The sequence below is a fragment of the Triticum aestivum genome, chromosome 7A (assembly GCF_018294505.1).
Source record: "Triticum aestivum cultivar Chinese Spring chromosome 7A, IWGSC CS RefSeq v2.1, whole genome shotgun sequence".
In the NCBI taxonomy this organism is placed as follows: domain Eukaryota; kingdom Viridiplantae; phylum Streptophyta; class Magnoliopsida; order Poales; family Poaceae; genus Triticum; species Triticum aestivum.
The window spans coordinates 80,247,514-80,261,048 of NC_057812.1; the positions used below are offsets into that span (position 1 = coordinate 80,247,514).

Genomic DNA, 13,535 nt, shown 5'->3' on the forward strand with positions numbered 1-13,535 from the left:
ACATGGAGACCCGCGATGTATATATTGATTCAGGGGGGTTCGGTACAGGAGATGGCAGCGTCGAGGCTAACCACCAGAGATATTACAGGAGGGTTTTAGGAGATAAGAGAGATAAACATAAAAAGGATAACCTCCTAACTACTATGCCGTGTGCCTCAAGGCCACGCCAATAACCTGTACAATATTATGTTTAACACAGTGTACAAGCAAATACAAACACTATGATATGCAGTTCTTAAACAACAAAAGCAAGCTGCTTTTCACAGGAGAAATATAAAAGCCAATCACATCTCTTTACATTCAATAGTCTGAAACTCATTCATGCATTCGGTATAAACTTACCAAGCTACCGTAAATGAATGCATAATTGGCAAAAGATCAGCAAACACATATGCTCAAGTCGTATCTCAGGCAGAGGCTACGGATTTGAAGCCCCTCCAATCTGGCCTTCTATATCTGATTACTGGAGGGAGGAAATATTCAGGGATTTACTTTGTTCAACTTCAGCAATTCTGCATGCATAGAATTTCTGCTAGCAGTAGACGGCAAAAGAAAATCCCGAGACAATAACATACAGATAGTACTGTCTTTTCTTCAGATTCAAAAATAGATTAATACATCTGAGGTAGCATAGATTACTGTGTATCTTCAAGCGTATCACATTTTCTAAAGCTGATTTATCTTTTATCTCTTGGAAAGCTGCAGCAAATACACAATCGACATTGGACAGTCTCTTCTAAATATTTGTGTTCGATGTGTATGACCAATACTCCTTGACCAACTCCCGGAAGAGAGATCCTTCAGTTTCCATGAGCTTTGTAGGTTTCTCAAACTCCACTACTTTCCCTGGAGGTGTTCATATATGGTTCATTAGTATGCAAAAGATACGCAATACATGTGGCTTCAAGTATACTCCATATTAGTTGCTTCAGATCAATAAGACAGCGAGTTCTATAATCAGGTCACTATATTAAGTTAGCAATAAGACAAACATACCATCGCTCATTGCAAGTAACATATCGCAGTCCATAACTGTTGGTATACGGTGTGCAACTGTAATAACGGTGCAATGTTTGAATTCTGTCCGGATTGTTTTCTGAAGGACAGCATCTGTGGCATTGTCTATAGAGGCTGTTGCTTCATCAAGAACTAAGATGCAGCACCTTCTCAAAAGTGCGCGTCCCAGACAGAAGAGCTGCCTTTGACCCATACTCCAGTTTGACCCGTCTTCCACAACTTTTAAGACAAGACATTGATCAGTACTATGAATGAGACAGTCACAAACATCATGCTAGCAAAAGGATATAGCTAATATGTCTAGGACTACTAACATTTTGACAAATTTGCTATCACATGTGTTTTCACACCTATTTTCAATTTCGTAAATAATTAATTAGAGCAGAGTTTTCCTTTTAGCCAATTTATTACTTTTAAAAGTGAACTACATAAACCAAAAAATAGATGAAGTGAAGTTTCCTACCATGCGAATCCAATCCCTGTTCCTTCTCCCGGACAGCTTCAATAAGTTGACATTTGTCAAGAACCTGCAGCATAATAATAAATAGATAACTACTTTAGTGATTCCTTTTGAAAGGTACATATGCCATAAACTCAGAAAGAGGGGGAAGAGGGGGGGGGGGGGGGGTACTAAGCCTAGCTCAGCTTCAGGACGTGTGGCCATTGTTTGAGTTCTCCTCAACTAAAATTTGGGTGCTTATTTCTTCAATCAGTGGAAAGTTGTCTAGTTCCTCATAGGCAATCTAGGTTTTCCATGAGAAAGGCCACTTGTCATTTCAGATTCCTCTAATTCAATTTATCCACCCAATTTTGTTAATGTCCATCATGATTAAACATTACATCAGGTTCTTTTGGTGTGATACCTTATCATCATAATATTATCTGATCATTTGGCAAGATGACAAAAAGCAACACCGTTAGCTGTGTGTAGAGTCTTACCTCCCATATTTGTTCATCTGAGAACTGCCCAAGAGGGTCTAGATTGTATCTTATTGTACCCTGAAAAAGTGTTGGGTCTTGTGGAATGATACCCAAACGCGAACGCAGGTCATGCAAGCCTATCGTACTGATGTCCACAGAGTCTATAATTATTTTCCCTTCAGCAGGTTCAACAAGACGAAACAATGCACCAATTAGTGTAGTCTTGCCACTTCCTGTTCGACCAACTATACCAATCTTATCTCCACCTTCAAACTTGCAAGTGATTCCATGTAGTACAAGGGGAGCATCTATCCTATACCTGATCTGTTGAATGAAAATCAATTGCATACATTTTTAGAAGTGTTAATAGGATTATTTTACCCTGTAAGATGTATGTGTAAATATTTATATCTGATTACCTTCAAATCCCTAATCTCCACATTGCCATTTTGCGGCCAATCCGGTAATGGTCGATTTTCTTCAACAACTTCTGCTGCTTCGCTTTGTATGTCCATGTACTGGTTCACCCGTTCGACCGAGATTATTTGATTCGCAAGGTTGCATTGGAATTGAATAGAGAAAACGAACGGAATATTTAGGGAAAGACCATAGGACAATGCCATTCCCACAAAACCTGTGCGGGTACAGAAGCAAGGAATTAACTCTGCTATTTGTAATGTTAATATTCATAATTGTATAGCTGTATAGTACCAAATACTTTATTTAGTTAACTTCGGCACATGAGCACTAGGACTTGAACTGCATTTTCATATATACATAAAATCATCAGAACAAGTGGTGGTTTGAGAAATATACGGTGTTTTATATTCACCGTATTCCGCCCAGCAGAATGCAGCAAATATACTTTTCTTCTAACAATAAATATTATTACGTCAGTTCGTAAATAGATGGCATTATAGAAAGCATTCGGTCAAATTTTTGTAACTGTGACTACTATTATATGAGAAAGTATTTGGACTGCTAGGTCAAAATACTATCATTAGAGTTTCCATCAATATCATTTGCATACTATAACTCTCTTATAGTTTTCTACAACCATATATACATATAAAACGTACTCCCTCCGTCCTTAAAAAAGTGTACTTCCAACTTTGTTGGAATGTCAAACACTTTTATGTTTGACCGTATTTATATAATAATACACCAACGTTTATGCCATCAAGCATTAGATTCATAATAAAATATATTTTCATCATATACCTATTTAGTTTCACAAACATTGATATATTTTTGCACAAACTCGGTCAAACTTTGAGATAGTTCGACTCACCAACAAAACTGGAAGTACACTCTTTCAAGGACGGAGGGAATACCATTCAAATAATTCTGTCGGACGCCTATGTCATGTTAACACATGACCTATTTATGGTGAATATCAAGTAAGTTCTCATTACAAAAGCGTGTCAAAAAGCCAATGAAAAGGTAGAAACATTTACATGGCAATGCATAATATTTATCGCAAATCAGATGCTACTCAACTTTGTCCAAATCTTTGAAGCAACGTGGTGGTTATATAATTGCTTACCAGGGCTAAAAGATCCTTGAGGAAGAAGGGCCATGACAAAGGCAGAGAAAGAAAGAACTGCGGCACTCATTATCTCCAGACGCTGAATCAACCATTCAGTTGCTGCAAAATTATAGAAATATGGACTGGCATTCTTGTCGACAAGATCCAAATTTTTAGCAAAGAAACGATCTTCTTCCTCGAAGGCCCTTATTGTTATAGCCCCCGAAATCGATTCACCTAAATGATTTGCCAGAGCAGACTTGGTAGTACCATTGATCCGCATCAATTCCTTGGCCGAGGCTAGATAGTACCTCTGCATGACCAAACATAACAGGTTTCAGTTAATGAGAACAATGAATGCAAAAATATCATTGGCATGGATACATAGACATGAAGCTTAGCCGTGAAGAAACAAAATCATACCAATTACCTGCAACCAAATTGCCAAAACTATCATTGGCATGGCTATGAACAGAACTTGCCATGCAATAACAACCAATACACCTAAATTGCTATATGCATTAAAGATGGCACCAAGGCTAAACACAAATGAAAACGGAACATCAAGGTCAACGAGGCTCAAATCTGAAGAGACCTGCATGAGAACAAAAAGGGAACGAGTTAATCTTGGTGTAGAACGTAATTGAAACTTGTTTTACCATTCATTTAAGAACACTTACCCGGCTAAAAACCCTTCCTAGAGGTGTAGAATCAAAAAAGGACATTGGTGCACGGAACAGTGAATTGAGTAGCTGGGAAAATAAGGATCTTGATGACTGGATCCCAAGAACGACAACTAGTAAAAATCTTGATAGCAAGAAGAATATCGTGCAAACTCCGATAATAATGTACACATAAACTAACTTCAGCGTGCTAACATGAGGATTTTGGACATTAGCAGCCATCCGTGAGTTCTGTGTTATTTGCCCAGCTATGAAAATTATGTGAAAAAACATACACAAAGAGAAATACAGGAAGCCTTTGCGCTGGCGCAGGTAAATCATATAAGGCTTAACACCTGCGTCCCCTGTTTCTCTTTCCTCTTTATTGATCAGTTGGTTTTCCTGTGATGGCTTCACAGACTCTGTATTTCTGCTTCCATGAATATCATCTTTCAACTTTTCTGATACTTCCTTAGACCTTTGTGGAGTTATGTTTTTATTAAGATCCGAAGTACCAATAGTATCCTTATGGGAATTTACAAGGCTTATAAATTTTTCACAATCTGTCAATAGATCTTGATAAGGCGCAGACCGAATAATCTCTCCATCTAACATTAACTGCCAAAAATCATCACTAGTTTTAGATGACATCAAAAAATACATAAAGATAAATACAAATCAAAATACATCATAGAGACACAAATATCGTCATATGGTGACATTTTTGAAGGGGGAGAGTACCAAAATGGAGTCAAATACGGGTAAAAAATCCACTTGGTGCGTCACCAAAAGGACAGTCTTGTCTGATAGAGCACTCATGACATATTCCTGTTACAAAAAGCTTTGTAAAAAACGACAATCAAATAGTAATATGGTAGGCATATGCTGATATGATCCTTACATTGAAGAGACTTGTGGCTGTATGTGCATCAACAGCACTGAAAGGGTCATCAAGAAGATAGATATCTGCATTTTGGTATAGTGCATGAGCAAGCTGGACCCGCTGCTTCTGACCACCACTAAGATGTACTCCTCTCTCTCCAATCTGAGTACAATCTCCATATGGCAACATTTCAAGGTCCTTGACCAACGAGCACCTCACGAGTGTGTTGTGGTATCTTTCCCCGTCCATCGACGATCCAAAGAGAATATTGTCTTGCACAGTCCCAGATTGGATCCATGCATTCTGAGAAACATATGCTATTTTCCCGTAGACTTGGATCTGAAAATTTTATGCAAAGATCAGGAATTTGCTGCTTTTATGAAAAATGAATTGAATAACATAGTTCATGTTGGCAAATATTGTCAAGCATAATTTTCATACATAACTTCACAAACCGAACATGATGTCTTTTAATCATGTTTAAATTCCTAATATGGCAGCTATTGCATTAACATATGATGTTAGTAAAAAAACATACCATGCCTTCAGTTTTGGGGACCTCTCCAAGTACAGCAGCCAAAAGCGTCGATTTTCCTGATCCTACCTCTCCACAAATCGCAATCTTTTCTCCACCTTTGACTACCAGATTTATATTCTTTAGAGTTGTGTTTGATGTATTCTCATCCCACGAGAAGCTACACGAATTCATCGCTATAGGTACAGGGTAATCAATGCCAACATAGGATTTTTTCCTAACCTGCCCATTTAGCTCAGGTGCATCAAGGAAGTTTGATATCCGAGTGAACGCAACCTTAGCTTGTATCACAACGCCAATAACTTCTGGTATTAACCTTACTGGCTCTTGCACAAGACTTAGAGTTGCCACAAAGGTGAAGACATTGCTAGCATCAAGAGGGATTTTCAAAAGATAGCATGTCAGAAAGGTCGCTGCCGAAACCCAAGTCGGTGAAGACCAGAATAGGAAAGCGTTGTATGTCCTCCTAAGCTGGAATGCTGACAACCACTTGTACTCAACCTCTCTCAAACCCTCAATGACCTTCTTGAAGTGAGCTTCCCATGCATAAAGTTTCAAGACCTTCATATGTACAAATGACTCGCACATGGCCTTCAATCTCACATCTTGTGCTTCCATAAGTTTACTCTTAAATTTGTGTTGCAGTCTGGAGAATGGAATGTTACACAGTATGATCATAATGATGATAACCAAGGATGAAATCATTGCAGCACCAACCGCATTGTATAGAATTGCCATGGCAATGCAAAGCTGAACACTTGTTGACCATGTTTGATGGAACCAGTAAGGGAATTCCCCAATCTGATACGCATCGACAGTCACATAGTTCATAATATTTCCAGAAGAGTGCTTCATTTTTGCTGCATTTGATAGCTTCTGTTGTTTCTTGTAAATAGCTGCTGACAGGAATGACCTCACCTGCAATCCTAATCTCCGAGTGCGGAAATACCATTGTCTCTGTGACAATGATTCACAACATTTGCAGATGAACATTAACCCAGCAAGCACACAGCCTTCGTATTTAAAGCTCCCTTTCCCACGTGACACATTGATGAATGCCTTGAGAATTATTGGGCCTGTTGATACGGCAAGAACCTTGAGCAAAGCAAAGAAACCCGAGACTAAGATCGCACGCTTGTGACAAGAAACAATAGTCCATAAGAATGATGGTGTGGCATGTGATGGCGACGGCTTCTTGCCATTCAGCTCCTCCATGAACATCAAGTACTGGTTGCGTGCTCGATCTGTGCCACCTAGAAGTGGCATGTCTTTGTCTTCAAGGGGTTTCTTGTAGCCCACCTTTATTAGAGGATTCAACCACCAAAATGACATCTTGCTGAAAAACCCAGCTTTAGCAAAGGGAGTCACCTGACTCTCAGAATCAGCTTCCTCTTCGTCTGAAAAAAATTTAGCTTTAGCAAAGGTAGCAGAAGTGATGTTCTTTTCTACTGCGGCACAAGGGACTGCCGGCGACGGTGGGGGCACACGGCGCTGTTCCGTGTGTATGCCTTTTTGTTCTCTTATTACGGAGGCAGCGTTATTCAGATTACCTCTAACCGTGGATCAAATTATCCTTACAAAAATAAAATCAAAATAGAAATACCTAAAGATGAGTTGCCCAGAATAACCCTATAATCAACGGTGGATATCATCTAATACTTTTAGCATATATGACTAGTAAATTGCACCGTAAAAGTCCTCAAAAAATATTTAGCTTTAGCAAAGGTAGGAGAAGTGATGCGGCTAGCCATGAAGCAGGAGGAAGTTGAGAGAGGATTTACTTGTGAGGGAATCCATCTGCGCGTGCAACCTCTGTTGCTTCCAAATGGATCAACTCCTGTCGTATCACTGCGCTAATCATGCATTAACGTGAAACTAGTTAGGACAAAGAACATATACTCTATCTTTATGAAGAAGCAGACAAAGAACAGATACTACAAATACTGGAACTGGAGCAACATCAGAGAGTCCAAAGCGCAGGAAATTATCCAGAAATTTGAATGTTTGCTCCGAACACAATGATCATCAACTACCTTGTTAATCCATGGGAGAAGAAGCGCAACTGCAAGAACTTTTTTTTTGGCTAGAAAAGATCGACAGTGCTGGCCTCTATAGGCTGCTGCTAGCTGGTGAGTAGTAGCGCCCTCCTCCTCATCCAAGGTCCGTCAACGACCTGTCCAAGGTCTTTTTCTTACTATAAGAACAGCAATGTTAACGTGCCATATTTTCCGGAATCTCAGTCATATGCTGAGAATCAGATCTTATTTAACCTATTTAGGGGTAGCCACCAGCCTTATATTAATATACACCAAGTGGCTCCATATTTTTTATATACACTAGAGACGACTAGCAAGATGTTGCTTACCGAATTTAGTTGTCTTCTAGCAGTTATGCAAACGCTCACTAGTAGACTTGTTAATTGCGACTTGTGAGTCTTGAATATGTTAGAATATAAGTTGGGTTAAATATAAAGATAAGAAGATAGAGATAGAATTAGTTTAAACCACATGTAATTTGTCTTGTATTTCAAGTCTCTACCCCATCATGTACTCTATATAATCCCCCACGAGGGTTAGATCAATACAACAACAAACATTAGTCATCCTACATTTTCCACATGGTATTAGAGCGGTTAGTCTCACGACGTCGATCCTAGGACCTTCCTCCACCTCCACAGCGCGCCGCCCCCGGGGAGATCAATCTCCTCTCCCCGGGGGCGCGGCACCCGACCATCAAAAATGAGTTCGGTTCATTAGATTAGTTTAGATCAATATTTTGATTTTCCTTCTGATATTTCTTCTTTAGCCAAATAAACTTCGGCGATCTCCAATCCAGCAGCCGGACGGCGATGGAACGGCGCCATGGGCGCTCCTCGGAGAGTAGCACGCGGCATCAACCTACGATTCATGATCCGTCACCGATCCATGCGCTGGCCGCTAACCCCGCCATGGAGCAGTACGATATAGCCAGCAGCCCAGCAACACATGCACGAGCAGATGCATGTATCAACACCAGCTCATCTACATGAAGCCCGTCCAGCCTTGATCGATCGGCGCGAGCATGTCTGTGCAACAACCAGCTACGATCCGATCAAACCGTCGACGAGCCAGCCGCAAGCAAGTCCGAGTCAGCACCGACTGCAGCGAGAGGCTACGTTGCACGACGCGTCGTTCTTGGTTCACAGGAGGGCATAGATCCTGCGGTGATTTCCATCGCGTACGAGTACACGGATCTCCCGACGGCGCAACCAGCAACTCCTTCGAATCAGCGGTTCAGCACCGAGCTACCCATCGCCAAGCGCCAACAGCCGCGTCGACTACACTCACGCAAGGAGCAGCAAGGAACACGGCCATGTGCGCATGCATACGTGCATGGCCGAACTCACAAAGACGTCCATGCGTACGCGCATGGCGTGGAGCCTTGGACTTCAGCCACGCGCCTTCTGCAAGGGTCGAAAGGCAACGACACGCAGGTCTCTGCGATCCGCACGTGGGAACAATCACCATCGTGATCCGATCTGGCCGACGACCACAACACCTAGCCGCATGTCACTGCGGCGCCGGACACCGGGAAGGCCCATAGGTTTTTGACTTCGAGGCACGCGCACGAACGCGATTTTCACCAAGCCGACTCCATCGACCTGTACGACTAGCCTGGCTGCCAGCCAACATACTTCATCGAGCACACCTATGAGAAGCGATCTCAACATGCACTATCCACACGCCAGACTGGTGTGGAACAAGATGCAATCTTCATGGACTTCTCCGGCACGGCACGGCATCGACACATCGTCGCCGCGAGGGACGCCTTCAAGCGTCATCATCGTCGACACGCCGCTGCAACGCCATTGCCGACACTTCATCGCCAAGGTCTTCATCAACATGGTCTTCACCAACATCTTTCTTAACACACCGTCACAAGATGGACACCTAGCGTCTTCTGACAGAGTTTTCTGCAAGACGCGACCTCGACGACGGCATTGACCGCGTCGCGACGACGGCAACGACCGTGTCATCCACGACGGCACGACTGCATCGACACGACGTCACTACAGTGATGACCCTACACGGCCACACAGTTCTGGCAAAGCCGATGTGTGCTCGATGGGCCTCCTCCGGTCTTGGCAAAACCGTCGGCCCTCATCGCCGACGGCACCCTCTGACATCCGCAAGGTGCATCGTCCACGTCTACAGCTCCGTCATAGCGTATTTTTTTTGCGCCTCCGGCTTAGTGCGGCTTCATCACCACGACGACTACACCATCGACCACGGCTACATCACCATGATCGGCTACCTCGACATTGATATTAATGGCTTGATCTACAGCAACACATCGGCAACAACTCAAGTCAACATTGTCCGCGTCGCCACCAGCGTCCACGCCACTCTCGCTGTGACTGCGGGAGGGAATAAAGGAGAGTTCAGGGAGGCACCAGAAGGGGACGCAGTCACAGCCCTAGGTGCTGACCCATCACTCATTAGAGACGCAGTTGATGATGGCGCAACGGAGAAGATGACGGAAGCACAATACTTCAAATCCAGTCATCCGCTTCACTCCCGCTATGACTGAGGGGGAATGTTAGAATATAAGTTGGGTTAAATATAGAGATAAGGAGATAGAAATAATATTAGTTTAAACCACATGTAACTTGTCTTGTACTCCAAGTCTCTACCCCATCATGTACTCTATATAATCCCCCACGAGGGTTAGATCAATACAACAACAAACATTAGTCATCCTACATTTTCCACAGAATATACTTGCAAATGGAATCCCTCCAGTGCCACATTTTGTAGATCAAAAGGATTTTTGCCCTGTTCCATTTCATAGAAGCCGAGCAACATCCAAGTCCACTCTTACATGCCTTTGACAGGCAACTACCACATCTATCAAAGCAAAACCAGCTAAAGAAACACCCTTCAACTTAGAAGAAATAACAAATCCTACAGCTGAGGTGAGGTGACACACAACAAGCAGAGATACATCTGAGCATAACAATGCCGCGCCTCGCTGCCGCCCGTGATCACCGGCGTCCCCGGCCCCAGCTGAATTGTGGTTTCTTCATTCCTTCATCGTCACCTGAGCTGCGGAGCTTCCACTATCTTTGCTCCCATAAGGAGCAGGCACTTGTCAAGGATCTGCAAGTTCAGTTTGGGACACTCATGCAGTGGTCCTGCGTTTGAGTAATCTCAATAGTCGCTGATACATCACCTGTAAACCAGACCATGATAATCGCTCGAAAAAATATTTCGTTACGCATTCTAGGTCCGGGCTTGACAAGTTCAGCAAAACCATAGAGAAAGCGGGCTACTAATCAGAGATTTTTAGGATCTTCTTTACATCAGGTAAATTTGTCGCCCTGTACGTTTTTTCTTCTTTAAGTTACGACTCTTTTGCTAGTAAACAACATATCAGCAGTAATCATATTCAAAGCAGCATTCTTGGTACTACTGAGCCAAAATCTAGCTACCTATTCAAAATTAACAAATTCAGAGCATTGACAATTTCTTTCCGCAGCACCTGCTCCACATGACAACAAACGAATAGAGGTTGGCAGGTCTCTTTCTCACAACACAAGAAGCAAGAGTCGTCATCAACCTGTTGTTTGTTAATTATGATGGGTCAGGGGTTTATTATGGGATAAAAGCCACAACAATACATGTATCCTATAGGTTCGAATCAGCCGGGGACAAAAACTGACATAACTCACCCAAATTTAATTTTTTTTCGAAAAAGGGACTCCCCGGCCTCTGCATCAGAAAGATGCATACGGCCACATTTAGAAATAAATAAAGTAGTTTAACAAGGTCTTGCCGTCTGCAAACAGATAAAAGGCTAGCTCACAAAAAGCCACAAAGCCAAAAGCAACATGGCCCAAAGGCCACAATCGGCTGGCAAAAGAGAGGATAGGAAAACTAATCGCCTATCCTATTACATGACCGCCAGCCAAACCGGTTGAAGATATCCCGCGCTACCATCTCCCACCGGGCAGATCCAGTAACCAAACGCTCCCTGACCTCCGTCGGAGTGAGTAAGGACCACACACGGATTAGCGCAGTAGCCTGGAATAACACCTGCAAAAAATGAATAGTTGTTGTTCTGTTAAAAGCCAAATCATTTCTGCAGTTCCAAACTGCCCATAACAACGCACATGCTTCTACGCGAATTTGTCTAACTGTTTCAGACTCTATCCCAACAAGCCACGTTCCAAATAATGACCTGACTGAGTTCGAAGGAGTAATGTTAAAGGCAATTTGCACCGTTCGCCACAACACTCTCGCCAACGGGCAATAGAATAGATGCTTGATAGTTTTATCCCGATCACAGAAACTACACCTAGTAGATCCTGTCCAGTTGCGTTTAACCAAATTATCTTTTGTTAAGATTACTTGTTTATGTATAAGCCACATAAACACTTTGATTTTTAAAGGAACCTTGACATTTCAAACATGTTTGGAGCTAGGAACAACAGTAGAGTTGATGGCATCAATATACATCGACTTCACAGTGAATTCACCATTCCTAGTAAGCTTCCAACTCAACTGATCGGGCTGATGAGTAAGCTGAACCTCCATCAGTCTACTCACCAGATAAATCCATGCTTCCCACTGGTCGCCAATAAGCACCCTCCTAAACTAAATGTTTAGGGGAGTAGACTGCAAAATCGAGGCAACCAAAGCATCACGTCGCTGCACAACACGATACAAAAACGGATACTGAAACGCCAAAGGCGTTTCACCCAGCCAAGTATCCTCCCAGAAGCGGGTGTTGTTGCCATTGTACACGCCAGAACTGTGCATCTTCCGAAACGTCTGATCTGGTTCAGTTGTCAGGGTTAAGCCACTGACATTCATTAGCACAATCCATCACAGAATTGCATCACTAGACATAGAAATTTTCCACTTATGAGGTGGACAATAGGACTAAGGTCATGGAGAGACTTATATAGTGTGACGCCCCAAGACCAGAGCTTCAGTTGCCTTCCAGGGTTTCCGGGTTTCGTCGTGTGATTTGTTTGGTTCTTTGCATTCATCATTGCATCATGTGCATTGCATCATGTCATCATGCCATCATCTCATAAATCTTCTGCAGCTCAACTAAATAAATTGTGTGGATCTTCGATCCATTTAAATCGAGGGAAGAGTGACTTCTCTTTATAACATATCCTCCTAATATTTAGGGAGTTATTGTAAATATTCCATTAATTTGGAATCACCAAAACACACTTGCAAGTAATTCTCCAGGCCTTTGTTACCACACATCTTGACCTCAAACTTTGTCCATAAATTCATTCATCATATTTCGGAGCTCCACCAAAAATCTGAACATTTTGGACCTTCCCAACCCTCACTTCCTATTCAAATCATTTGAATTTAAATCAAATGAGTTTGAATTTAAATATCTCAATCTTGGCCTTTTCTATTTTTCTCGGAAAAAGCACATTTTTGCGACTCCAAGAAAATTAACCCCATGCCCAAATTCTTCCTCTAACCTTCTCTTCTCTCTTTTCCTTTCTCTTATTTCTCTGTTTTGTTTTTATTTTTCTTTAGAGTGAGAGAGAGAGAGCCCAGCCCAGCTGCCCAGCCAGGCCTCTGGCCATTTCTTTCTCTACCCGGGCCGGCCTCTAAGGCCCAGCCGCCCCACTTAACCTAAACCCTAACCCGATCGAACCCCCTCCTGATCCCCATCTCCTTCCCTCCAGCGCCGTCAGCGCCCGACCCCCTCTCCCTCTCCTCGCGCTCGATCCCCATCTCCCTCTGCGCGCCAGCACCCGACCTCCACCTCGTCCTCGTTGAACCGCGCCACCGGAGCCCAGCAGGTCGACGACCGCTCCTTCCTCTCCTCCGCGTCTGCCCCCGCTCAAGCATCTCCGCCGGAGCACGCCCGTTGAGCTCCATCGTGCCCCCTCGTAGGCCCTCCTCCGCGCCGTTGCCTCGCCACGACGACGCACCGGGCCTCCCGCGCCGTCACTGGAGGCCAACTCCGGCG

General features: G+C 43.1%; 1 protein-coding gene across 1 annotated transcript; it reads right to left on the reverse strand.

Moving 5' to 3' along the window:
* Window positions 1–736: 736 nt before the first annotated feature.
* LOC123148482 (ABC transporter C family member 10-like) lies at window positions 737–6,878 on the reverse strand. The gene is made up of 12 exons (XM_044567910.1): window positions 5,550–6,878; window positions 5,030–5,350; window positions 4,870–4,956; window positions 4,669–4,746; window positions 4,345–4,599; window positions 3,897–4,061; window positions 3,485–3,779; window positions 2,358–2,572; window positions 1,957–2,262; window positions 1,481–1,544; window positions 997–1,236; window positions 737–846 (listed from the first exon to the last, which is right to left on the reverse strand). The coding sequence occupies exons 1-12, from the start codon at window positions 6,876–6,878 to the stop codon at window positions 737–739; spliced, it is 3,465 nt and encodes a 1,154-aa protein (XP_044423845.1).
* Window positions 6,879–13,535: the final 6,657 nt, after the last annotated feature.